Source organism: Salvelinus namaycush, unplaced genomic scaffold, assembly GCF_016432855.1.
Source record: "Salvelinus namaycush isolate Seneca unplaced genomic scaffold, SaNama_1.0 Scaffold2922, whole genome shotgun sequence".
Lineage (NCBI taxonomy): Eukaryota > Metazoa > Chordata > Actinopteri > Salmoniformes > Salmonidae > Salvelinus > Salvelinus namaycush.
The window spans coordinates 1-26,842 of NW_024059811.1; the positions used below are offsets into that span (position 1 = coordinate 1).

The 26,842-nt window shown below is 48.5% G+C and overlaps 1 protein-coding gene across 1 annotated transcript; it reads left to right on the forward strand.

Annotated features, from left to right (window-relative positions):
- Positions 1–2,059: 2,059 nt before the first annotated feature.
- On the forward strand, positions 2,060–26,842 carry LOC120039701 (putative uncharacterized protein DDB_G0290521; the record flags this gene model as incomplete). Its single annotated transcript, XM_038985111.1, has 3 exons — positions 2,060–2,168; positions 2,203–2,794; positions 26,757–26,842. Coding segments are annotated over 3 exons (787 nt in total), but the record flags the coding sequence as incomplete, so codon positions are not given.

Consider the following 26,842-nt stretch of genomic DNA (forward strand, 5'->3'; position numbering starts at 1 on the left):
TGTCTCTGCCTCCTCCCCCTCTCCCACTCTCTCTGTTCTGTCTCTGCCTCCTCCCCCTCTCCCACTCTCTCTGTTCTGTCTCTGCCTCCTCCCCTTCTCCCCCTCTCTCTGTTCTGTCTCTGCCTCCTCCCCCTCTCCCCCTCTCTCTGTTCTGTCTCTGCCTCCTCCCACTCTCTCTGTTCTGTCTCTGCCTCCTCCCCCTCTCTCTCTGTTCTGTCTCTGTCTCCTCCCCCTCTCCCACTCTCTCTGTTCTGTCTCTGCCTCCTCCCCCTCTCCCACTCTCTCTGTTCTGTCTCTGTCTCCTCCCCCTCTCCCACTCTCTCTGTTCTGTCTCTGCCTCCTCCCCCTCTCTCTCTCTCTCTGTTCTGTCTCTGCCTCCTCCCCCTCTCTCTCTGTTCTGTCTCTGCCTCCTCCCCCTCTCTCTCTGTTCTGTCTCTGCCTCCTCCCCCTCTCTCTCTGTTCTGTCTCTGCCTCCTCCCCCTCTCCCTCTCTCTCTGTTCTGTCTCTGCCTCCTCCCCCTCTCCCACTCTCTCTGTTCTGTCTCTGCCTCCTCCCCCTCTCCCCCTCTCCCCCTCTCTCTGTTCTGTCTCTGCCTCCTCCCCCTCTCCCACTCTCTCTGTTCTGTCTCTGCCTCCTCTCCCTCTCCCACTCTCTCTGTTCTGTCTCTGCCTCCTCCCCCTCTCCCCCTCTCTCTGTTCTGTCTCTGCCTCCTCCCCCTCTCCCCCTCTCTCTGTTCTGTCTCTGCCTCCTCCCCCTCTCCCACTCTCTCTGTTCTGTCTCTGCCTCCTCCCCCTCTCCCCCTCTCCCCCTCTCTCTGTTCTGTCTCTGCCTCCTCCCCCTCTCCCACTCTCTCTGTTCTGTCTCTGCCTCCTCCCCCTCTCCCACTCTCTCTGTTCTGTCTCTGCCTCCTCCCCTTCTCCCCCTCTCTCTGTTCTGTCTCTGCCTCCTCCCCCTCTCCCCCTCTCTCTGTTCTGTCTCTGCCTCCCCCCCTCTCCCTCTCTCTCTGTTCTGTCTCTGCCTCCTCCCCCTCTCCCACTCTCTCTGTTCTGTCTCTGCCTCCTCCCCCTCTCCCACTCTCTCTTTTCTGTCTCTGTCTCCTCTCCCACTCTCTCTGTTCTGTCTCTGCCTCCTCCCCCTCTCTCTGTTCTGTCTCTGCCTCCTCCCCCTCTCCCACTCTCTCTGTTCTGTCTCTGCCTCCTCCCCCTCTCCCACTCTCTCTGTTCTGTCTCTGCCTCCTCCCCCTCTCCCACTGTCTCTGTTCTGTCTCTGCCTCCTCCCCCTCTCCCTCTCTCTCTGTTCTGTCTCTGCCTCCTCCCCCTCTCCCTCTCTCTCTGTTCTGTCTCTGCCTTCTCCCCCTCTTCCTCTCCCACTCTCTCTGGTCTGTCTCTGCCTCCTCCCCCTCTCCCAGTCTCTCTGTTCTCTCTGCCTCCTCCCCCTCTCCCACTCTCTCCCTCCCTCCCTCTCCACTCAAGCCTGTCGTTGTTAAACGTTTCAGAAAGCCGCTCTCTGAAAACCTCAGAAGAAGCATTCAGCTATCAACTAAAACCCCATAATTAATCAGTGAAAATAACACTTGAGTCATCTCCACTTCAAGATAGCTTGTGTGTGCTGTGTGTGTGTGTACGTGTGCCTGCCTGCGTGTCTGCCTGCGCCCACTCGTGCAAGTGTGTGTGTGTGTGTGTGTGTGTGTGTGTGTGTGTGTGTGTGTGTGTGTGTGTGTGTGTGTGTGTGTGTGTGTGTGTGTGTGTGTGTGTGTGTGTGTGTAGTCATTTACATTTTACATTTTAAATCCCAGTGGTTCTTTAAATACTAACCCTAACCCTAAATTGTCTCTCCGCAGCAGCCCAGCCATCAGCCCAGCCATCAGCCCAGCCATCAGCCCAGCCAGCAGCCCAGCCATCAGCCCAGCCAGAAGCCCAGCCAGCAGCCCAGCCAGCAGCCCAGCCATCAGCCCATCCAGAAGCCCAGCCATCAGCCCAGCCAGCAGCCCAGCCAGCAGCCCAGCCAGCAGCCCAGCCATCAGCCCAGCCAGCAGCCCAGCCATCAGCCCAGCCATCAGCCCAGCCAGCAGCCCAGCCAGCAGCCAAGCCATCAGCCCAGCCAGAAGCCCAGCCAGAAGCCCAGCCAGCAGCCAATCCATCAGCCCAGCCAGAAGCCCAGCCATCATTGCCCAGCCAGCAGCCCAGCCAGCAGCCCAGCCAGCAGCCCAGCCAGCAGCCAAGCAGCAGCCCAGCCAGCAGCCAAGCCAGCAGCCAAGCCAGCAGCCAAGCCAGCAGCCCAGCCAGCAGCCAAGCCAGCAGCCAAGCCAGCAGCCAAGCCAGCAGCCAAGCCAGCAGCCCAGACAGCAGCAAAGCCAGCAGCCCAGACAGCAGCAAAGCCAGCAGCCAAGCCAGCAGCCCAGCCAGCAGCCAAGCCAGCAGCCCAGCCAGCAGCCAAGCCAGCAGCCCAGCCAGCAGCCAAGCCAGCAGCCCAGCCAGCAGCCAAGCCAGCAGCCCAGACAGCAGCAAAGCCAGCAGCCCAGCCAGCAGCCCAGCCAGCAGCCAAGCCAGCAGCCAAGCCAGCAGCCCAGCCAGCAGCCCAGCCAGCAGCCAAGCCAGCAGCCCAGCCAGCAGCCCAGCCAGCAGCAAAGCAGCAGCCAAGCCAGCAGCCCAGCCAGCAGCCCAGCCAGCAGCCAAGCAGCAGCCCAGCCAGCAGCCCAGCCAGCAGCCCAGCCAGCAGCCCAGCCAGCAGCCCAGCTAGCAGCCCAGACAGCAGCCCAGACAGCAGCAAAGCCAGCAGCCCAGACAGCAGCAAAGCCAGCAGCCCAGACAGGAGCAAAGCAGCAGCCAAGCAGCAGCACAAGTTCATTCCAACTTCCCAGCGCACACACATGACACACAATATAATATATTCTCCTGAAGGCTCACTATAATTTATTACCACTTTAGCAGACAACTCAAGATAATGGAAGACCTAAAAAGTTACTCACTGCCTTATCTAAACATCTCAGGGCTAAGTTGGGTCAGTTCAACCATAGTTTAACGACCCTTTCTGCTTACTTTATAACCCACAGCACAAATCTCTTTTCACCAGGCGTGCAGAGTTCAATTAGTTATAGTTTTATCTAAATCTAGAAATTGTTTTAGTTATTATTAACAAAATTCCTAACAGCTGCATGAAGGAGGAGCCTCATTAGGCAGAGCTGCATGACGGAGGAGCCGCATTAGGCGGAGCTGCATGAAGGAGGAGCTGCATGAAGGAGGAGCCGCATTAGGTGGAGCTGCATTAGGCAGAGCTGCATGAAGGAGGAGCTGCATGAAGGAGGAGCCTCATTAGGTGGAGCTGCATTAGGCAGAGCTGCATGACGGAGGAGCCGCATTAGGCGGAGCTGCATGAAGGAGGAGGAGCATTAGGCAGAGCTGCTTGAAGGAGGAGGAGCATTAGGCGGAGCTGCATGAAGGAGGAGCCGCATTAGGCGGAGCTGCATGAAGGAGGAGCCGCATTAGGCGGAGCTGCATGAAGGAGGAGCCGCATTAGGCGGAGCTGCATGAAGGAGGAGGAGCATTAGGCAGAGCTGCTTGAAGGAGGAGCCGCATTAGGCAGAGCTGCTTGGAGGAGGAGCATTAGGCAGAGCTGCATGAAGGAGGAGGAGCATTAGGCAGAGCTGCATGAAGGAGGAGCCGCATTAGGCGGAGCTGCATGAAGGAGGAGGAGCATTAGGCGGAGCTGCATGAAGGAGGAGGAGCATTAGGCAGAGCTGCATGAAGGAGGAGGAGCATTAGGCGGAGCTGCATGAAGGAGGAGGAGCATTAGGCAGAGCTGCATGAAGGAGGAGGAGCATTAGGCAGAGCTGCATGAAGGAGGAGCCGCATTAGGCGGAGCTGCATGAAGGAGGAGCCGCATTAGGCGGAGCTGCATGAAGGAGGAGGAGCATTAGGCAGAGCTGCATGAAGGAGGAGCCGCATTAGGCGGAGCTGCATGAAGGAGGAGGAGCATTAGGCGGAGCTGCTTGAAGGAGGAGCCGCATTAGGCGGAGCTGCATGAAGGAGGAGGAGCATTAGGCGGAGCTGCTTGAAGGAGGAGCCGCATTAGGCAGAGCTGCATGAAGGAGGAGGAGCATTAGGCGGAGCTGCATGAAGGAGGAGGAGCATTAGGCGGAGCTGCTTGAAGGAGGAGCCACATTAGGCGGAGCTGCATGAAGGAGGAGGAGCATTAGGCGGAGCTGCATGAAGGAGGAGGAGCATTAGGCGGAGCTGCATGAAGGAGGAGGAGCATTAGGCAGAGCTGCATGAAGGAGGAGGAGCATTAGGCGGAGCTGCATGAAGGAGGAGGAGCATTAGGCAGAGCTGCATGAAGGAGGAGGAGCATTAGGCAGAGCTGAATGAAGGAGGAGCCGCATTAGGCGGAGCTGCATGAAGGAGGAGCCGCATTAGGCGGAGCTGCATGAAGGAGGAGGAGCATTAGGCAGAGCTGCATGAAGGAGGAGCCGCATTAGGCGGAGCTGCATGAAGGAGGAGGAGCATTAGGCGAAGCTGCTTGAAGGAGGAGCCGCATTAGGCGGAGCTGCATGAAGGAGGAGGAGCATTAGGCGGAGCTGCTTGAAGGAGGAGCCGCATTAGGCAGAGCTGCATGAAGGAGGAGGAGCATTAGGCGGAGCTGCATGAAGGAGGAGGAGCATTAGGCGGAGCTGCTTGAAGGAGGAGCCACATTAGGCGGAGCTGCATGAAGGAGGAGGAGCATTAGGCGGAGCTGCATGAAGGAGGAGGAGCATTAGGCGGAGCTGCTTGAAGGAGGAGCCGCATTAGGCGGAGCTGCTTGAAGGAGGAGGAGCATTAGGCGGAGCTGCATGAAGGAGGAGGAGCATGAAGGAGGAGCCGCATTAGGCAGATCTGTATGAAGGAGGAGGAGCATGAAGGAGGAGCCGCATTAGGCAGATCTGCATGAAGGAGGAGCAGCATGAAGGAGGAGCAGCATTAGGCAGATCTGCATGAAGGAGGAGCAGCATTAGGCAGAGCTGCATGAAGGAGGAGCTGCATGAATGAGGAGGAGCATTAGGCAGAGCTGCATGAAGGAGGAGCAGCATTAGGCGGAGCTGCATGAAGGAGGAGCAGCATTAGGCAGAGCTGCATGAAGGAGGAGCAGCATTAGGCAGATCTGCATGAAGGAGGAGCAGCATTAGGCAGATCTGCATGAAGCAGGAGCAGCATTAGGCGGAGCTGCATGAAGGAGGAGCTGCATGAAGGAGGAGCCGCATTAGGCAGAGCTGCATGAAGGAGGAGGAGCATTAGGCGGAGCTGCATGAAGGAGGAGCAGCATTAGGCAGAGCTGCATGAAGGAGGAGGAGCATTAGGCGGAGCTGCATGAAGGAGGAGGAGCATTAGGCGGAGCTGCATGAAGGAGGAGGAGCATTAGGCGGAGCTGCATGAAGGAGGAGGAGCATTAGGCGGAGCTGCATGAAGGAGGAGCCGCATTAGGCAGAGCTTCTTGAAGGAGGAGGAGCATTAGGCGGAGCTGCATGAAGGAGGAGGAGCATTAGGCGGAGCTGCATGATGGAGGAGGAGCATTAGGCAGAGCTGCTTGAAGGAGGAGCCGCATTAGGCAGAGCTGCATGAAGGAGGAGGAGCATTAGGCAGAGCTGCATGAAGGAGGAGGAGCATTAGTCAGAGCTGCATGAAGGAGGAGGAGCATTAGGCAGAGCTGCATGAAGGAGGAGGAGCATTAGGCAGAGCTGCATGAAGGAGGAGCCGCATTAGGCGGAGCTGCATGAAGGAGGAGCCGCATTAGGCGGAGCTGCATGAAGGAGGAGGAGCATTAGGCAGAGCTGCATGAAGGAGGAGCCGCATTAGGCGGAGCTGCATGAAGGAGGAGGGGCATTAGGCAGAGCTGCTTGAAGGAGGAGCCGCATTAGGCGGAGCTGCATGAAGGAGGAGGAGCATTAGGCAGAGCTGCATGAAGGAGGAGCCGCATTAGGCGGAGCTGCATGAAGGAGGAGGAGCATTAGGCAGAGCTGCATGAAGGAGGAGCCGCATTAGGCGGAGCTGCATGAAGGAGGAGGAGCATTAGGCGGAGCTGCTTGAAGGAGGAGCCGCATTAGGCGGAGCTGCATGAAGGAGGAGGAGCATTAGGCGGAGCTGCTTGAAGGAGGAGCCGCATTAGGCAGAGCTGCATGAAGGAGGAGGAGCATTAGGCGGAGCTGCTTGAAGGAGGAGCCGCATTAGGCGGAGCTGCATGAAGGAGGAGCCGCATTAGGCGGAGCTGCATGAAGGAGGAGGAGCATTAGGCGGAGCTGCATGAAGGAGGAGGAGCATTAGGCGGAGCTGCTTGAAGGAGGAGCCGCATTAGGCGGAGCTGCTTGAAGGAGGAGGAGCATTAGGCGGAGCTGCATGAAGGAGGAGGAGCATGAAGGAGGAGCCGCATTAGGCAGATCTGTATGAAGGAGGAGGAGCATGAAGGAGGAGCCGCATTAGGCAGATCTGCATGAAGGAGGAGCAGCATGAAGGAGGAGCAGCATTAGGCAGATCTGTATGAAGGAGGAGCTGCATGAATGAGGAGGAGCATTAGGCAGAGCTGCATGAAGGAGGAGCAGCATTAGGCGGAGCTGCATGAAGGAGGAGCAGCATTAGGCAGATCTGCATGAAGGAGGAGCAGCATTAGGCGGAGCTGCATGAAGGAGGAGCTGCATGAAGGAGGAGGAGCATTAGGCAGAGCTGCATGAAGGAGGAGCAGCATTAGGCGGAGCTGCATGAAGGAGGAGCAGCATTAGGCAGAGCTGCATGAAGGAGGAGCAGCATTAGGCAGATCTGCATGAAGGAGGAGCAGCATTAGGCAGATCTGCATGAAGGAGGAGCAGCATTAGGCGGAGCTGCATGAAGGAGGAGCTGCATGAAGGAGGAGCCGCATTAGGCAGAGCTGCATGAAGGAGGAGCTGCATTAGGCGGAGCTGCATGAAGGAGGAGCTGCATGAAGGAGGAGCCGCATTAGGCAGAGCTGCATGAAGGAGGAGGAGCATTAGGCGGAGCTGCATGAAGGAGGAGCAGCATTAGGCAGAGCTGCATGAAGGAGGAGGAGCATTAGGCGGAGCTGCATGAAGGAGGAGGAGCATTAGGCGGAGCTGCATGAAGGAGGAGGAGCATTAGGCGGAGCTGCATGAAGGAGGAGGAGCATTAGGCGGAGCTGCATGAAGGAGGAGCCGCATTAGGCAGAGCTTCTTGAAGGAGGAGGAGCATTAGGCGGAGCTGCATGAAGGAGGAGGAGCATTAGGCGGAGCTGCATGAAGGAGGAGGAGCATTAGGCAGAGCTGCTTGAAGGAGGAGCCGCATTAGGCAGAGCTGCATGAAGGAGGAGGAGCATTAGGCAGAGCTGCATGAAGGAGGAGGAGCATTAGGCAGAGCTGCATGAAGGAGGAGGAGCATTAGGCAGAGCTGCATGAAGGAGGAGGAGCATTAGGCAGAGCTGCATGAAGGAGGAGCCGCATTAGGCGGAGCTGCATGAAGGAGGAGCCGCATTAGGCGGAGCTGCATGAAGGAGGAGGAGCATTAGGCAGAGCTGCATGAAGGAGGAGCCGCATTAGGCGGAGCTGCATGAAGGAGGAGGGGCATTAGGCAGAGCTGCTTGAAGGAGGAGCCGCATTAGGCGGAGCTGCATGAAGGAGGAGGAGCATTAGGCAGAGCTGCATGAAGGAGGAGCCGCATTAGGCGGAGCTGCATGAAGGAGGAGGAGCATTAGGCAGAGCTGCATGAAGGAGGAGCCGCATTAGGCGGAGCTGCATGAAGGAGGAGGAGCATTAGGCGGAGCTGCTTGAAGGAGGAGCCGCATTAGGCGGAGCTGCATGAAGGAGGAGGAGCATTAGGCGGAGCTGCTTGAAGGAGGAGCCGCATTAGGCGGAGCTGCATGAAGGAGGAGGAGCATTAGGCGGAGCTGCTTGAAGGAGGAGCCGCATTAGGCGGAGCTGCATGAAGGAGGAGCCGCATTAGGCGGAGCTGCATGAAGGACGAGGAGCATTAGGCGGAGCTGCATGAAGGAGGAGGAGCATTAGGCGGAGCTGCTTGAAGGAGGAGCCGCATTAGGCGGAGCTGCTTGAAGGAGGAGGAGCATTAGGCGGAGCTGCATGAAGGAGGAGGAGCATGAAGGAGGAGCCGCATTAGGCAGATCTGTATGAAGGAGGAGGAGCATGAAGGAGGAGCCGCATTAGGCAGATCTGCATGAAGGAGGAGCAGCATGAAGGAGGAGCAGCATTAGGCAGATCTGTATGAAGGAGGAGCTGCATGAATGAGGAGGAGCATTAGGCAGAGCTGCATGAAGGAGGAGCAGCATTAGGCGGAGCTGCATGAAGGAGGAGCAGCATTAGGCAGATCTGCATGAAGGAGGAGCAGCATTAGGCGGAGCTGCATGAAGGAGGAGCTGCATGAAGGAGGAGGAGCATTAGGCAGAGCTGCATGAAGGAGGAGCAGCATTAGGCGGAGCTGCATGAAGGAGGAGCAGCATTAGGCAGAGCTGCATGAAGGAGGAGCAGCATTAGGCAGATCTGCATGAAGGAGGAGCAGCATTAGGCAGATCTGCATGAAGGAGGAGCAGCATTAGGCGGAGCTGCATGAAGGAGGAGCTGCATGAAGGAGGAGGAGCATTAGGCAGAGCTGCATGAAGGAGGAGGAGCATTAGGCGGAGCTGCATGAAGGAGGAGCAGCATTAGGCAGAGCTGCATGAAGGAGGAGGAGCATTAGGCGGAGCTGCATGAAGGAGGAGGAGCATTAGGCGGAGCTGCATGAAGGAGGAGGAGCATTAGGCGGAGCTGCATGAAGGAGGAGGAGCATTAGGCGGAGCTGCATGAAGGAGGAGCCGCATTAGGCAGAGCTTCTTGAAGGAGGAGGAGCATTAGGCGGAGCTGCATGAAGGAGGAGGAGCATTAGGCGGAGCTGCATGAAGGAGGAGGAGCATTAGGCGGAGCTGCATGAAGGAGGAGGAGCATTAGGCGGAGCTGCATGAAGGAGGAGGAGCATTAGGCAGAGCTGCATGAATGAGGAGGAGCATCAGGCGGAGCTGCATGAAGGAGGAGGAGCATTAGGCAGAGCTGCATGAAGGAGGAGGAGCATTAGGCGGAGCTGCATGAAGGAGGAGCCGCATTAGGCGGAGCTGCATGAAGGAGGAGGAGCATTAGGCGGAGCTGCATGAAGGAGGAGGAGCATTAGGCGGAGCTGCTTGAAGGAGGAGCCGCATGAAGGAGGAGCCGCATTAGGCGGAGCTGCATGAAGGAGGAGGAGCATTAGGCGGAGCTGCATGAAGGAGGAGGAGCATTAGGCGGAGCTGCTTGAAGGAGGAGCCGCATTAGGCGGAGCTGCATGAAGGAGGAGCCGCATTAGGCGGAGCTGCATGAAGGACGAGGAGCATTAGGCGGAGCTGCATGAAGGAGGAGGAGCATTAGGCGGAGCTGCTTGAAGGAGGAGCCGCATTAGGCGGAGCTGCTTGAAGGAGGAGGAGCATTAGGCGGAGCTGCATGAAGGAGGAGGAGCATGAAGGAGGAGCCGCATTAGGCAGATCTGTATGAAGGAGGAGGAGCATGAAGGAGGAGCCGCATTAGGCAGATCTGCATGAAGGAGGAGCAGCATGAAGGAGGAGCAGCATTAGGCAGATCTGTATGAAGGAGGAGCTGCATGAATGAGGAGGAGCATTAGGCAGAGCTGCATGAAGGAGGAGCAGCATTAGGCGGAGCTGCATGAAGGAGGAGCAGCATTAGGCAGATCTGCATGAAGGAGGAGCAGCATTAGGCGGAGCTGCATGAAGGAGGAGCTGCATGAAGGAGGAGGAGCATTAGGCAGAGCTGCATGAAGGAGGAGCAGCATTAGGCGGAGCTGCATGAAGGAGGAGCAGCATTAGGCAGAGCTGCATGAAGGAGGAGCAGCATTAGGCAGATCTGCATGAAGGAGGAGCAGCATTAGGCAGATCTGCATGAAGGAGGAGCAGCATTAGGCGGAGCTGCATGAAGGAGGAGCTGCATGAAGGAGGAGGAGCATTAGGCAGAGCTGCATGAAGGAGGAGGAGCATTAGGCGGAGCTGCATGAAGGAGGAGCAGCATTAGGCAGAGCTGCATGAAGGAGGAGGAGCATTAGGCGGAGCTGCATGAAGGAGGAGGAGCATTAGGCGGAGCTGCATGAAGGAGGAGGAGCATTAGGCGGAGCTGCATGAAGGAGGAGGAGCATTAGGCGGAGCTGCATGAAGGAGGAGCCGCATTAGGCAGAGCTTCTTGAAGGAGGAGGAGCATTAGGCGGAGCTGCATGAAGGAGGAGGAGCATTAGGCGGAGCTGCATGAAGGAGGAGGAGCATTAGGCGGAGCTGCATGAAGGAGGAGGAGCATTAGGCGGAGCTGCATGAAGGAGGAGGAGCATTAGGCAGAGCTGCATGAATGAGGAGGAGCATCAGGCGGAGCTGCATGAAGGAGGAGGAGCATTAGGCAGAGCTGCATGAAGGAGGAGGAGCATTAGGCGGAGCTGCATGAAGGAGGAGCCGCATTAGGCGGAGCTGCATGAAGGAGGAGGAGCATTAGGCGGAGCTGCATGAAGGAGGAGGAGCATTAGGCGGAGCTGCTTGAAGGAGGAGCCGCATGAAGGAGGAGCCGCATTAGGCGGAGCTGCATGAAGGAGGAGGAGCATTAGGCGGAGCTGCATGAAGGAGGAGGAGCATTAGGCGGAGCTGCATGAAGGAGGAGGAGCATTAGGCAGAGCTGCATGAAGGAGGAGGAGCATTAGGCGGAGCTGCATGAAGGAGGAGCCGCATTAGGCGGAGCTGCATGAAGGAGGAGGAGCATTAGGCGGAGCTGCATGAAGGAGGAGGAGCATTTTTTTTTTTTTTTTTTTTTTTTTTTTTTTTTTTTTTTTAGGGGTGGATCAGCTTAGTATTGCGGAAAGAATGTTGCTTCCAATGTAATTGTCTGCATCATTTCCATTCCCCCATATTTTTTTGGGTAAATATATATATCCATACACGTATGCATACATATACACATATATACATACACATACCTATATAGACATACATACTTTTTTAAAGAATATGCCTTTATTATTATTCCCCGCGACCCTACCACCAATCCCCCAATTGGAGTAAACTTATAAACACTTCTGCTTTTACCTTCAATTTCTACATCTTATACCTATCTTACAGACACAGTCCACTTTACAATAGTTCTCTCTTATTTGTTCTTAGTCCTTCCTCTATTTCTGTTGTCCATCCAATTTTATTTCCACTTGTAACTGTGCTATTTCACAAAAGCTCCGCACCTATACACATTTCACAGATCCCGTATGCCCTATATTGTTTATCTTGTTATTTGTCCCACCCTTCAGCTCCACCCAACCCCTCCCATCTATCTTCCAACATCATCCATTTCGGATTTCTATTTGCCATACATTTCTCAACTGTGCTGTGATGCTTCACAAAAGACCTGAACCTTCCTATTCTCATAGCTTCTACAGATTGTAAATTAAAAATAAACATCTTTGCCAAAATAATTATTATATTATTGATTGATTGACTATGGCTTTTCAAATCCCCCAGTATTGCTATCTGTAGCGTTAGTTTTAGGCAAATGTTGCAATTCTTCAGCCATTCCTGGACCTGTGACCAAAAACGAGCTACATATGGACAATACCAAAATAAATGATCTAATGACTCTGCCTCCTCACAACAGAATCTGCAGAGCTGGGAAGATTGTATACCCCATATATATAACATTCTATTAGTTGCAAGAATTTTGTACAGTAATTTATATCGAAAAATTTGAAGTTTTGAATCCGGCGTTGTTTTGCGTATCAATTCATAAACCATGTGCCATGGGATGGGTACATCGAAAATCTCTTCCCAACTATTTTGCAATTTGTATGGCACAGCTGTTAGTTTTTTGGTCCTTAAATGAAATTGGTATATGTTTTTATTTATCACACTTTTCTTTAACCATTTTTGTTCTTTATTACAGGGCCGACATACAAGTTCCTTACTTTTTTCCCCTTCTACTTGCCTCTTCCATTTTTGTGGTAATGCTGCAATTAATTGGTTGTAATTTTGGGTAGAGCAGACTTTTCCATATGTCTGTGTTAGCTGCATGTGTGACATAACTCCACCAGTCCTATTTATGATATCATTCACAAAAATTATACCTTTTTTAAACATTTCTTCGATAAATACAGTTTTTTTATCAATTATTATATTTGAATTTAACCACAATATTTGTTGTACTATTTGTTCCGTCCTTTCAGGTGGATTAAACTGAAATTGCAACCAACTTTCTAAGGCTTGTTTAAAGAATAAGGATATTTTGGAGATTATTTCCTTTTCAAACAACCGAAAGTGAGCAGGTGTAATCTGAATAAAGGGAAAAAGGCCCTTCTTGAACATAGGATGAGACATTCGTACCAGTTTACTAGAGAACCAGTTTGGATTTAAGTATAACTTTTGTATGACCGATGCCTTTAGTGAGAGGTCTAATGCTTTAATATTTAATAATTTCTGCCCTCCGAATTCATATTCGTTATATAAATAGGCCCTTTTAATTTTATCTGGCTTGCCGTTCCAAATAAAATTGAATATTTTTTGTTCATATAATTTAAAAAACAGGTCACTAGGTGTAGGCAAAACCATAAGCAAATAGGTAAACTGTGATATGACTAAAGAGTTAATTAGGGTGATTTTTCCACAAATAGACAGGTATTTTCCTTTCCATGGTAGCAAGATCTTATCTATTTTTGCTAACTTTCTATAAAAATTTATTGGAGTGAGATCATTTCCTTCTTTTGGGATTTTTATACCGAGTATGTCCACATCTCCGTCAGACCATTTAATTGGTAAACTACATGGCAATATAAAATGTGTATTTTTTAGTGATCCAATACGTAATATGGTACATTTATCATAATTTGGTTTTAATCCAGAGAGGATAGCAAAGGTATCTAGATCCTCTATGAGGCCCTGGAGAGACTCTAGTTGTGGTTTTAAAAGAAAACATGAATCATCAGCGTACAATGACACCTTAGTTTTTAAGCCATGGATTTCTAATCCTTTAATATTAATGTTTGATCTAATTTTAACAGCTAACATTTCGATGGCAATAATAAATAGATATGCCGATAGTGGACAACCTTGTTTTACTCCTCTAGATAGTTTAAAACTTTCTGAGATGTAGCCATTATTTACTATTTTACACCTAGGGTTACTATACATAATTTTAACCCATTTTATAAGAGATTCCCCAAAATTGAAATATTCTAGGCATTTATATATAAACTCCAGTCGTACTTTATCAAAAGCCTTTTCAAAATCAGCTATGAAAACCAGGCCTGGTGTCCCCGATATCTCATAGTGTTCTATTGTTTCCAGTACTTGCCTTATATTATCTCCAATGTATCGTCCATGTAAAAAACCTGTCTGATTAGGATGAATAATATCTGACAAAACTTTTTTTATTCTATGCGCCAAGCATTTTGCTAGGATTTTTGCATCACAACACTGAAGTGTAAGAGGTCTCCAATTTTTTAATTGGACTGGATCTTTATATATACCACTTGGGTCCTGTTTCAGTAATAACGATATCAGACCTTCTTGTTGTGTGTCTGATAATCTACCATTTATATAGGAGTGGTTAAAACAAGTTAATAATGGTCCTTTGAGTATATCAAAAAACGTTTTGTATACTTCCACTGGTATGCCATCCAGCCCTGGAGTTTTCCCATCTTTAAAGGCCCCAATTGCAACAAGCAGTTCCTCCTCTGTAATTTGGCCTTCACATGAGTCTTTCTGTTCAGATGTTAATTTTACATTATTAATAGGAAAAAAATCCATACAATTAGTTTCAGTTAGTGGAGATGGAGGAGCCTGAAACGAAAACATATTCTTAAAGTACTTTACTTCCTCTTTCAAAATATCATTTGGTGAATCATGCGTGACTCCATCATTTGTCACAAGTTTTAATACATTTTTTTTGGTAGCATTTCTATATTGAAGATTGAAAAAGAATTTGGTGCATTTTTCCCCATATTCCATCCAGTTCGCTTTATTTTTATAATATATTACACTGGATCTTTCTTGAATAAGTTCCTCCATTTCTTTTTGTTTTTCCTCTAAATTATTCTGTGCCTCTATGGTACCGTTTTTATTGCTATCTAATTGTACTGTTAGTCCTTCAATTTCCTTTGTTAATATGGACTCTTTTGATCTAAATTGCTTTTGTTTTATAGATGAGTACTGAATTGCATGGCCTCTAAAGGCACACTTAAAAGTGTCCCATACAATAAGGGGATCTGCTGTACCTATGTTACGTCTGAAAAAGTCAGTTATAAAATCTTCTGTCCTAGTTCTAAACAATTTATCATCTAGTAGACTTTGATTAAATTTCCAATATCCTCGCCCACGTGGAAATTCTGTAAGAGAAATATATATGCCAATTATGTGATGATCCGACCGCATTCTATCCCCTATCAACACTTTTTTAACTTTTGGTGCCAGAGAGAATGGAATAAGAAAGTAGTCAAGACGACTAGCTTGATTCAGCCTCCGCCATGTATATCTCACTAAATCAGGGTATTTAAGTCTCCATATATCCACTAATTCCAATATATCCATGACATTCCTGATTTCCTTAAGTGCCTGAGGGTGATAATTTGTAGTGTGATTTCCTTTCCGGTCTATAGAGCTATTTAAGACCGTATTAAAATCTCCCATTATAATAATAGAGTCTAGTGTTGCTTGTAGAGTTGATAAGTTCTTATATATATTTTCAAAGAAGCTTGGATCATCATTATTCGGACCGTATAGGTTAACAAGCCATATTTGTTTATTGTCCAATAACATATTTAAAATAATCCATCTACCTTGAGGATCTGTTTGGACAATTTGCACATTTGGATCAAAATTATTGTTAATTAAGATCATCACCCCTTTTGAATTTCTTTGCCCATGGGAGAAATATATTTTGCCCACCCAGTTCTTTTTCCACAAAACTTCATCTAAAACTGTTGAATGGGTTTCCTGTAAACAATAAATATTATAATCCTTCTCTTTTAGCCAAGTAAATACTGATCGTCTTTTCTTATTATCTGCTAAGCCATTACAATTGTAACTGGCTATACTTATTTCACCACTTACCATGAGACACACCTTTCATTCTTTTAATCAGAATATATTTTTGTAAACGTACTATTAAAAAGTAACATAATGATTGAGTGTCTATATAGTTGTACCATGATATTTGCATTTCTACTAAGTAAACCTCCAATTGGTCCCTACTATTCCACCCGCTAAAAGGCCTCATCTCGAGATGGCTTGTCATCCCAATGCCCGGCAGACCACCCTCGACCCCCTGTATCCCATAGCCCTGAACCGACTGGGATCCATTCTTTGAAAAGAGCATACAGTGCCATTTACCGGATTGAAGTAGATCCATTGCCAAATGCATTTCCATCGCGATTTGTATTATATATAGCTGTGGATCATCCTCTATAGTCCCTGACATCTTTTACTTCTTCCTTCGCAACAGTTGTGGGATACACACATACACCCACACACACACACACTCAGCCCTTACCCCACACAACCATAAGCTCACTTTCTCAACAGTTGCACCAACCCAGAGCCCAACTCAAGATGGGTCATGATTTACAAATGCTATTGCAGTTGCAGCTGCATGAGAAGGCCTGCAAGCCGCGCAAAAAAATAAGCAAAAATTGAATTTTATTTACCATTGTCATATCCTAGATAATGGCAGTCAAATGTACACCCTATTCCTGAAAAAAACACCCACAATACGGCCACCAGTCATGACCATGTCCCCACGCATCTCCATGCAGTCCGACCTTGATTCTGTGCCGCCAGGGCCACAATAATATACCCCCTCTCTGAATGTCCGAGTGTGACCCCCTCCCCATGGGTTACTGCAGCTAGTGTTGCCAGCACTGCCACTGCCTGGGTGGGGGTACCCCACCGGAATCCCCACCGGCTAGGTACAAGGTCGTCAAGGTTCTCATTAGCAGCTTTGAGAAATTCCTTGTATATTTTCCTCTCCCTTTAGGGGGCTTTGGCTTTGCAGGACCAACCCTGCCAAGCAGGCTCAGAATCTTGAGGGGGCAGTGCTGCTCTTGGTCTCTGACCTCATTTTAGCTGCATATAGACCGCTTACAGCGAGCACATAAAAAAGTTAGGGACTTCTCCTTAATATCTGGGTCATTCAGGTGGGTGTCTAGGGTATAGGGCCATAGACAGTACCATTAAAATAGGATAATAATTAGATATAATTTATTAAGATAAAAAAAATGTAGTTTTCCATGATAGGACAATAAATAAATAAGACGTATAATTCATTATAAAAGTATATCCATCATCTGAACAACATTGAAAGCCCTCTCATACCCGGCTCACAGCAATACATTGGCTCTGGGATATGCAACCATTTCATTACTCACTCACTCAACTTTCCAAACATAACAAATAAGATAAAAAATAAAATAAACACAAACCATACCATCCACACATACTGTGCCTTCTGTTTACTTAGTTTTTATCTTCACTGTGTAAAAATAGTGCTTGTGTGTTCAATTAGTTATATGTGAAGATTTATAAAAAAGCTATATTTTTTGTTGTATTGTTACAATCAGTAACCGGGCTTGAATTGTGTTTATTTTCCTCGTCTATGAGAACTTTGTAAATTTTAAAATAACCATGGAGTAGTCTTTGTGTCTCTGAACAACTGGTTATCAATATATAGTTTATCAACGACGAGAGCTACTCGTTTCGCTTTTAATCTGTTTTCTTTGAAAATTGGATACAGAACTTTGCGCCGTTCTGCAATTTCTTTCGGAAACTGATCATTCATGCCAATTTTGGTCCCAGCAAGTCTTTTACCTAGGCTTTTAACCATTATTTTATCTTTAAATGAAGCAAATTTTGCAACGATTGGGCGTTCGTACCTCTGCCCTCTCTGTCCGAAGCGGTGAACACGTTCAAGTTGGATTTTGTCGACAACTTCGCATGGAATCTGAAGCGCTGTACGGAGGAACTCTCTAACTATAGATTCAGGAACTTCTCCTTCTTTTTCTTGGATACCTGTAAGTACCAAATTCTCTCTCATGGATCTAGTTTGAATCTCCAGTAAGGCTTCCTTCAGAACGATGTTCTCTTTTTTAATTCCATTCATTTCGGTTTGAATCTTATTGACTGTCCCTTTTAGCGCGTGTGTTTCCTTCTCCAATGTCGCAGCTTTTTCATCACTCATCTCTAGGCTTGCCTTTAACTCTTTTATATCCTTACTAAGTAATTCAAGTAAACCCAGTTTGTCATTTATTGATTTTAATAGATCGGTTTCGACCTTTACCATTCCCGGTGGTGAGAATATTAAATCGTCAGTATCTGTCGAAGAATCTCGCTTGCGTTTTGTAAACGGTTCCCCTGTCTTACTCTCCGTCATGTTTGGTTGTTGCCTGTTTTCGTAATATTTGTCGATAAATGTCTCTAGTCTTAGGATTTGTTTTGTGTTATTATCCAGATTGAAGGTTTATCACTCACCAGATTATGTAGTGCTAATATTTTAGTCTATTTAGCAGATATTTCGAATATTATGTTTTATCTTGAGGTGCTCTACATAACTTCGTTCAGTCCGCCATTACCTTTACGTTACCTTTACGTCCGCCGTCTACGACTGTCAAAGGAGGAGGAGCATTAGGCGGAGCTGCTTGAAGGAGGAGCCGCATGAAGGAGGAGCCACATTAGGCAGAGCTGCATGAAGGAGGAGCCGCATTAGGCGGAGCTGCATGAAGGAGGAGGAGCATTAGGCGGAGCTGCATGAAGGAGGAGGAGCATTAGGCAGAGCTGCATGAAGGAGGAGGGGCATTAGGCAGAGCTGCTTGAAGGAGGAGCCACATTAGGCGGAGCTGCATGAAGGAGGAGGAGCATTAGGCGGAGCTGCATGAAGGAGGAGGAGCATTAGGCGGAGCTGCATGAAGGAGGAGGAGCATTAGGCGGAGCTGTATGAAGGAGGAGGAGCATTAGGCAGAGCTGCATGAAGGAGGAGGAGCATTAGGCGGAGCTGCTTGAAGGAGGAGGAGCATTAGGCGGAGCTGCATGAAGGAGGAGGAGCATTAGGCGGCGCTGCATGAAGGAGGAGGAGCATTAGGCGGAGCTGCATGAAGGAGGAGGAGCATTAGGCAGAGCTGCATGAAGGAGGAGGAGCATTAGGCGGAGCTGCTTGAAGGAGGAGGAGCATTAGGCGGAGCTGCATGAAGGAGGAGCCGCATTAGGTGGAGCTGCATGAAGGAGGAGGAGCATTAGGCGGAGCTGCATGAAGGAGGAGGAGCATTAGGCGGAGCTGCATGAAGGAGGAGGAGCATCAGGCGGAGCTGCATGAAGGAGGAGCCGCATTAGGCGGAGCTGCATGAAGGAGGAGCTGCATGAAGGAGGAGCAGCATTAGGCGGAGCTGCATGAAGGAGGAGCTGCATGAAGGAGGAGCAGCATTAGGCAGAGCTGCATGAAGGAGGAGCTGCATGAAGGAGGAGCAGCAATAGGCAGAGCTGCATGAAGGAGGAGCAACCCAGGATGTCCAAAACACCTTGGAATTTTACGTTTGGAGAAACGTGGACAAACTTCAGAATCTGAAGTCAAATTGGTGAGACCGTGAGATCTTGTTGCTCAATCATCCTGTCCTTCCCTCCTTGTTCATTCCCTCTTCTCTCTCTACCTGCTCCCTCTCCTTCTCTCCTTGTTCATTCTCTCTCTACCTGCTCCCTCTCCTTCTCTCCTTGTTCATTCCCTCTTCTCTCTCTACCTGCTCCCTCTCCTTCTCTCCTTGTTCATTCCCTCTTCTCTCTCTACCTGCTCCCCCTCCTTCTCTCCTTGTTCATTATCTCTCTACCTGCTCCCTCTCCTTCTCTCCTTGTTCATTCTCTCTACCTGCTCCCTCTCCTTCTCTCCTTGTTCATTCTCTCTCTACCTGCTCCCTCTCCTTCACTCCTTGTTCATTATCTCTCTACCTGCTCCCTCTCCTTCTCTCCTTGTTCATTATCTCTCTACCTGCTCCCTCTCCTTCTCTCCTTGTTCATTCTCTCTCTACCTGTTCCCTCTCCTTCTCTCCTTGTTCATTCTCTCTTCTCTCTCTACCTGCTCCCTCTCCTTCTCTCCTTGTTCATTATCTCTCTACCTGCTCCCTCTCCTTCTCTCCTTGTTCATTCTCTCTTCTCTCTCTACCTGCTCCCTCTCCTTCTCTCCTTGTTCATTATCTCTCTACCTGCTCTCTTTCCTTCTCTCCTTGTTCATTCTCTCTCTACCTGCTCCCTCTCCTTCTCTCCTTGTTCATTCTCTCTCTACCTGCTCCCCCTCCTTCTCTCCTTGTTCATTCTCTCTTCTCTCTCTACCTGCTACCTCTCCTTCTCTCCTTGTTCATTCTCTCTCTACCTGCTCCCTCTCCTTCTCTCCTTGTTCATTATCTCTCTACCTGCTCCCTCTCCTTCTCTCCTTGTTCATTCTCTCTTCTCTCTCTACCTGCTACCTCTCCCTCTCTCCTTGTTCATTCTCTCTCTACCTGCTCCCTCTCCTTCTCTCGTGGTTCATTATCTCTCTACCTGCTCCCTCTCCTTCTCTCCTTGTTCATTCTCTCTCTACCTGCTCCCTCTCCTTCTCTCCTTGTTCATTCTCTCTCTACCTGCTCCCTCTCCTTCTCTCCTTGTTCATTCTCTCTTCTCTCTCTACCTGCTCCCTCTCCTTCTCTCCTTGTTCATTCTCTCTCTACCTGCTCCCTCTCCTTCTCTCCTTGTTCATTCTCTCTCTACCTGCTCCCTCTCCTTCTCTCCTTGTTCATTCTCTCTCTACTTGCTCCCTCTCATCCTCTCCTTGTTGATTCTCTCTTCTCTCTCTACCTGCTCCCTCTCCTTCTCTCCTTGTTCATTCTCTCTCTACCTGCTCCCTCTCCTTCTCTCCTTGTTCATTCTCTCTCTACCTGCTCCCTCTCCTTCTCTCCTTGTTCATTCTCTCTCTACCTGCTCCCTCTCCTTCTCTCCTTGTTCATTCTCTCTCTACCTGCTCCCTCTCCTTCTCTCCTTGTTCATTCTCTCTCTCCCTGCTCCCTCTCCTTCTCTCCTTGTTCATTCTCTCTTCTCTCTCTACCTGCTCCCTCTCCTTCTCTCCTTGTTCATTCTCTCTTCTCTCTCTACCTGCTCCCTCTCCTTCTCTCCTTGTTCATTCCCTCTTCTCTCTCTCCCTGCTCCCTCTCCTTCTCTCCTTGTTCATTCTCTCTCTACCTGCTCCCTCTCCTTCTCTCCTTGTTCATTCTCTCTCTACCTGCTCCCTCTCCTTCTCTCCTTGTTCATTCTCTCTCTACCTGCTCCCTCTCCCTCTCTCCTTGTTCAATCTCTCTCTACCTGCTCCCTCTCCTTCTCTCCTTGTTCATTCTCTCTCTACCTGCTCCCTCTCCTTCTCTCCTTGTTCATTCTCTCTCTACCTGCTCCCTCTCCTTCTCTCCTTGTTCATCCTCTCTCTACCTGCTCCCTCTCCTTCTCTCCTTGTTCATTCTCTCTCTACCTGCTCCCTCTCCTTCTCTCCTTGTTCATTCTCTCTCTACCCGCTCCCTCTCCTTCTCTCCTTGTTCATTCTCTCTCTACCTGCTCCCTCTCCTTCTCTCCTTGTTCATTCTCTCTCTACCTGCTCCCTCTCCTTCTCTCCTTGTTCATTCTCTCTCTACCTGCTCCCTCTCCTTCTCTCCTTGTTCATTCTCTCTATACTTGTTCCCTCTCATCCTCTCCTTGTTGATTCTCTCTTCTCTCTCTACCTGCTCCCTCTCCTTCTCTCCTTGTTCATTCTCTCTCTACCTGCTCCCTCTCCTTCTCTCCTTGTTCATTCTCTCTCTACCTGCTCCCTCTCCTTCTCTCCTTGTTCATTCTCTCTCTACCTGCTCCCTCTCCTTCTCTCCTTGTTCATTCTCTCTCTACCTGCTCCCTCTCCTTCTCTCCTTGTTCATTCTCTCTCTCCCTGCTCCCTCTCCTTCTCTCCTTGTTCATTCTCTCTTCTCTCTCTACCTGCTCCCTCTCCTTCTCTCCTTGTTCATTCTCTCTTCTCTCTCTACCTGCTCCCTCTCCTTCTCTCCTTGTTCATTCCCTCTTCTCTCTCTACCTGCTCCCTCTCCTTCTCTCCTTGTTCATTCCCTCTTCTCTCTCTACCTGCTCCCTCTCCTTCTCTCCTTGTTCATTCCCTCTTCTCTCTCTCCCTGCTCCCTCTCCTTCTCTCCTTGTTCATTCTCTCTCTACCTGCTCCCTCTCCTTCTCTCCTTGTTCATTCTCTCTCTACCTGCTCCCTCTCCCTCTCTCCTTTATCAATCTCTCTCTACCTGCTCCCTCTCCTTCTCTCCTTGTTCATTCTCTCTCTACCTGCTCCCTCTCCTTCTCTCCTTGTTCATTCTCTCTCTACCTGCTCCCTCTCCTTCTCTCCTTGTTCATTCTCTCTCTTCCCGCTCCCTCTCCTTCTCTCCTTGTTCATTCCCTTCTCTCTCTCTCTCTCTCATGACTTCACCTCTTTGATTACGCCTAGTCTCGTCCGTTGTGAATGACTCATTAACACAAACACACAAACACACAAACACACACACACACTCCTCCTACAGCTTGGATCCCAGGAAATTATTTTCTGTTTCATATTGTTGTTCGTTTTCTGTTTCCATTGTTGTATGTGACCTACGTTGCATGTGACCGTGCGTTGCTTGCTTGCCTGTCTCAGTGAAGGTGTGTGATTACAGATAATGCTGGGTAATTATGACTTCACCTCTTGCGATTACGCCTCGTCTCGTCCTCTGTGAATGCTTCATTAACACACACACACACACACACACACACACACACACACACACACACACACACACACACACACACACACACACACACACACACACACACACACACACACACACACACACACACACACACACACACACACACTCCTTAGAAAGCTGTGTGACAGTGTAATTGTCCCCTAGAGATGACCACAATAGGTTATAAATACACACGCAAACACACACACACACACACACACACACATTCCACCATTCCAGGCAGTAAACATTCAATCCATAACCGTTCATCCGGTTGAGGCATCAACAACTCTTATATCCTCTTGGTGCAGAGAAACAACAGACTGAGGCATCTATAACTCTTATATCCTCTTGGTGCAGAACAACAACAGACTGAGGCATCTATAACTCTTATATCCTCTTGGTGCAGAACAACAACAGACTGAGGCATCTATAACTCTTATATCCTCTTGGTGCAGAAAAACAACAGACTGAGGCATCTATAACTCTTATATCCTCTTGGTGCAGAACAACAACAGACTGAGGCATCTATAACTCTTATATCCTCTTGGTGCAGAAAAACAACAGACTGAGGCATCTATAACTCTTATATCCTCTTGGTGCAGAACAACAACAGGTTGAGGCATCTATAACTCTTATATCCTCTTGGTGCAGAACAACAACAGACTGAGGCATCTATAACTCTTATATCCTCTTGGTGCAGAACAACAACAGACTGAGGCATCTATAACTCTTATATCCTCTTGGTGCAGAACAACAACAGAGGCATCTATAACTCTTATATCCTCTTGGTGCAGAAAAACAACAGACTGAGGCATCTATAACTCTTATATCCTCTTGGTGCAGAACAACAACAGACTGAGGCATCTATAACTCTTATATCCTCTTGGTGCAGAAAAACAACAGACTGAGGCATCTATAACTCTTATATCCTCTTGGTGCAGAACAACAACAGGTTGAGGCATCTATAACTCTTATATCCTCTTGGTGCAGAACAACAACAGACTGAGGCATCTATAACTCTTATATCCTCTTGGTGCAGAACAACAACAGACTGAGGCATCTATAACTCTTATATCCTCTTTATTGCAGAAAAACAACAGACTGAGGCATCTATAACTCTTATATCCTCTTTATTGCAGAACAACAACAGACTGAGGCATCTATAACTCTTATATCCTCTTGGTGCAGAACAACAACAGACTGAGGCATCTATAACTCTTATATCCTCTTGGTGCAGAACAACAACAGACTGAGGCATCTATAACTCTTATATCCTCTTGGTGCAGAAAAACAACAGACTGAGGCATCTATAACTCTTATATCCTCTTGGTGCAGAACAACAACAGACTGAGGCATCTATAACTCTTATATCCTCTTGGTGCAGAACAACAACAGACTGAGGCATCTATAACTCTTATATCCTCTTGGTGCAGAACAACAACAGACTGAGGCATCTATAACTCTTATATCCTCTTGGTGCAGAGAAACAACAGACTGAGGCATCTATAACTCTTATATCCTCTTTATTGCAGAACAACAACAGACTGAGGCATCTATAACTCTTATATCCTCTTGGTGCAGAACAACAACAGACTGAGGCATCTATAACTCTTATATCCTCTTTATTGCAGAAAAACAACAGACTGAGGCATCTATAACTCGTATATCCTCTTGGTGCAGAACAACAACAGACTGAGGCATCTATAACTCTTATATCCTCTTTATTGCAGAAAAACAACAGACTGAGGCATCTATAACTCTTATATCCTCTTTATTGCAGAACAACAACAGACTGAGGCATCTATAACTCTTATATCCTCTTGGTGCAGAACAACAACAGACTGAGGCATCTATAACTCTTATATCCTCTTTATTGCAGAAAAACAACAGACTGAGGCATCTATAACTCTTATATCCTCTTGGTGCAGATAAACAACAGACTGAGGCATCTATAACTCTTATATCCTCTTGGTGCAGAACAACAACAGACTGAGGCATCTATAACTCTTATATCCTCTTGGTGCAGAACAACAACAGACTGAGGCATCTATAACTCTTATATCCTCTTGGTGCAGAAAAACAACAGACTGAGGCATCTATAACTCGTATATCCTCTTGGTGCAGAAAAACAACAGACTGAGGCATCTATAACTCGTATATCCTCTTGGTGCAGAACAACAACAGACTGAGGCATCTATAACTCTTATATCCTCTTGGTGCAGAACAACAACAGACTGAGGCATCTATAACTCTTATATCCTCTTGGTGCAGAAAAACAAAAGAGAACAGAAAGGAAAAGAGAACACAGTAGAGTCTGATCGAGGTGCTGGTTCAGGAACAACTAGGTGATGGTTCAGGAACAACTAGGTGCTGGTTCAGGAACAACTAGGTGATGGTTCAGGAACCACTAGGTGCTGGTTCAGGAACAACCAGGTGCTGGTTCAGGAACAACCAGGTGCTGGTTCAGGAACAACCAGGTGCTGGTTCAGGAACAACCAGGTGCTGGTTCAGGAACAACCAGGTGCTGGTTGAGGAACAACCAGGTGCTGGTTCAGGAACAACCAGGTGATGGTTCAGGAACAACTAGGTGCTGGTTCAGGAACAATCAGGTGCTGGTTTGTTACGCACGCCTCTGAGAAGAGGGAACGCAACTCCCTGCTACAACTCAACTCTCTGAAGTGCAAGAGGTATGGACTGTAGGTGCGAGTAAGGATGACACAAAAGCAGAATTTACCGTTTACTAGAATTTATTTTCTTACACGGTAATATGGGGAAAAGGGGCTGGACGGAACCAAAGCAAAGAAAGTAAATATCAAAGTTCCCCCTCTCCTATCTAACCTGCCTACCCACTTAACTTACCTAACTTAGCACCGTCTGGTGCCCTAACCAAAATACAGGGGGTGGTCCGCCCAGGTCTTACCTAGTGTGCCTAGACAGTAAATATACTACGGGTATATGTATGCCCGCGGGCCTCTTGCCTAAGCACTCCCAAAGTGCCTTCTCCTTCCCCCCTGGGAACAAATGAAACAGAGTAATTATTAATGATTTCACAAACACTCAAACACAGGACATAGAAAAACTGCTACCAACAACAACATTACATACCACACTTTCTGATACACAACCCACACTATATCACAATCTAATTTTTCTCTCTCAATCTCCAAATCTCTACTCCAAATCTCATCTCCTCTCTCTCCAAAACTCCTGGGGCAGAACACTGGCTTTTATCTTCAGGTGGCAATGGTGATTAGTGTCAGCTGCTTCTTGACGAGGGGGCGGGGTCAGCTCCAATCACCAATTAGCCTGGGGTTGACCAATCAGCTGGTTGGGGAGTACTTCAGGAAGCCATCTCCTGAAACACACACTCAAATACAAAACAGAACACAGAAACTGGGGAACGTAACACGCCCACCACAAAAATTGCAAACATACAGTTTGTAATAACAAAAACCAACGCTTCCCCAGTTAGTAAACCCGTGATAGAGCGTCAGCAACCACATTCGCTGAGCCCTTCACATAGGCTATCTGTACATTATATCCTTGTACAATCAGAGCCCACCGCATAAGGCGGCGGTTCTGATTGTTTATTTGCTTTAAGAACACTAAAGGATTATGGTCCGTGAAGACCATTACAGGAAAGGCACTGGATCCCACATATACCTCAAAGAACTGTAAGGCTAGCAATAAAGCTAGCGTCTCTTGTTCAATTGTGGAGTACCTTGACTGACACGAGTTGAACTTACGGGAGAAGAAACTGACGGGCCGATCCACTCCGTCTTCATCTTCCTGTAAGAGAACCGCACCCACCCCCACTATACTAGCGTCAACCTCCAACTTAAAAGGTTTGTCAAAGTTGGGGGCGGCAAGCACTGGGGCACTACAAAGTAGCGCTTTAGCGGACTCAAAAGCATGGTTACAATCCTTGGACCACCTAAATGGTACCTTGGGACTAAGCAGAGATGAAAGGGGAGCTACTACCGTCGAGAAATTCTTACAGAATGTACGATAGTACCCTACCATCCCTAGGAATCTGCGCAACTGGCGTCGAGTCGTGGGAGCAGGAAAAGCAACAATTGCCTCCACCTTGCCAGATACTGGGCGCACTTGACCTCGTCCCACTTGTTTCCCTAAGTAAGTCACCGTAGCCTTCCCAAACTCACACTTGGCCAAATTGAGGGTTAAAGAAGCATTCTCCAACCGCTGAAACACACTTTTCAAAGTGGAGAGATGATCAGACCAAGTAGACGAATGTATCACCACATCATCAAGGTATGCAGTACAATTTGGCACATCTGCAAACACAATGTTAACTAGACGCTGAAAAGTAGCAGGTGCATTACACATGCCAAAGGGCATCACAGTGTATTGTACAAAGTTATCAGGCGTAACAAAAGCCGATATGTCAGAAGCTCTAGAGGTCAGAGGCACCTGCCAATAACCTTTTAACAAATCTAACTTACTAACGTAAGCAGCAGAGCCAATTCTATCAATGCAGTCATCTAATCGAGGTAGAGGAAAAGAATCAGACTTTGTAACTGCATTTACTCGACGATAGTCCGTGCATAAGCGGGACGTACCGTCAGGCTTAGGAACAAGAATACATGGGGAACTCCAGGAGCTGTTACTGGGTTTTGCCATGTCATTCTGTAATAAATAAGCTACCTCACTTTTCATTACCTCCCTTTTCTTTGCATTAACCCGGTACGGATGCTGACGTATAGGAGCAGCGTTGCCCACATCCACGTCATGTTCCAAGATGGACGTGCGACTTGGAACGTCCTGAAACACACTGAGAAAACATTTTATCAATAGGATAAGGTCCTTAGTTTGATCGCTATCCAAATGTTCCATTTGAGAGGGTAACTTCTTCAGCATCTCTGAATTACATAGGCGTTCACACTGCTGTAACGTATGGCGTAACTCCAACCCATCCTCCTTATCCTCCTCTAGGTCCCAGCCAGGCTTCAGCACCACCGCAGCCACACTGGAGACGGCGGGCTGGACCGGCTTACTTGAGGAGCTGTGTGGAGAGTCAC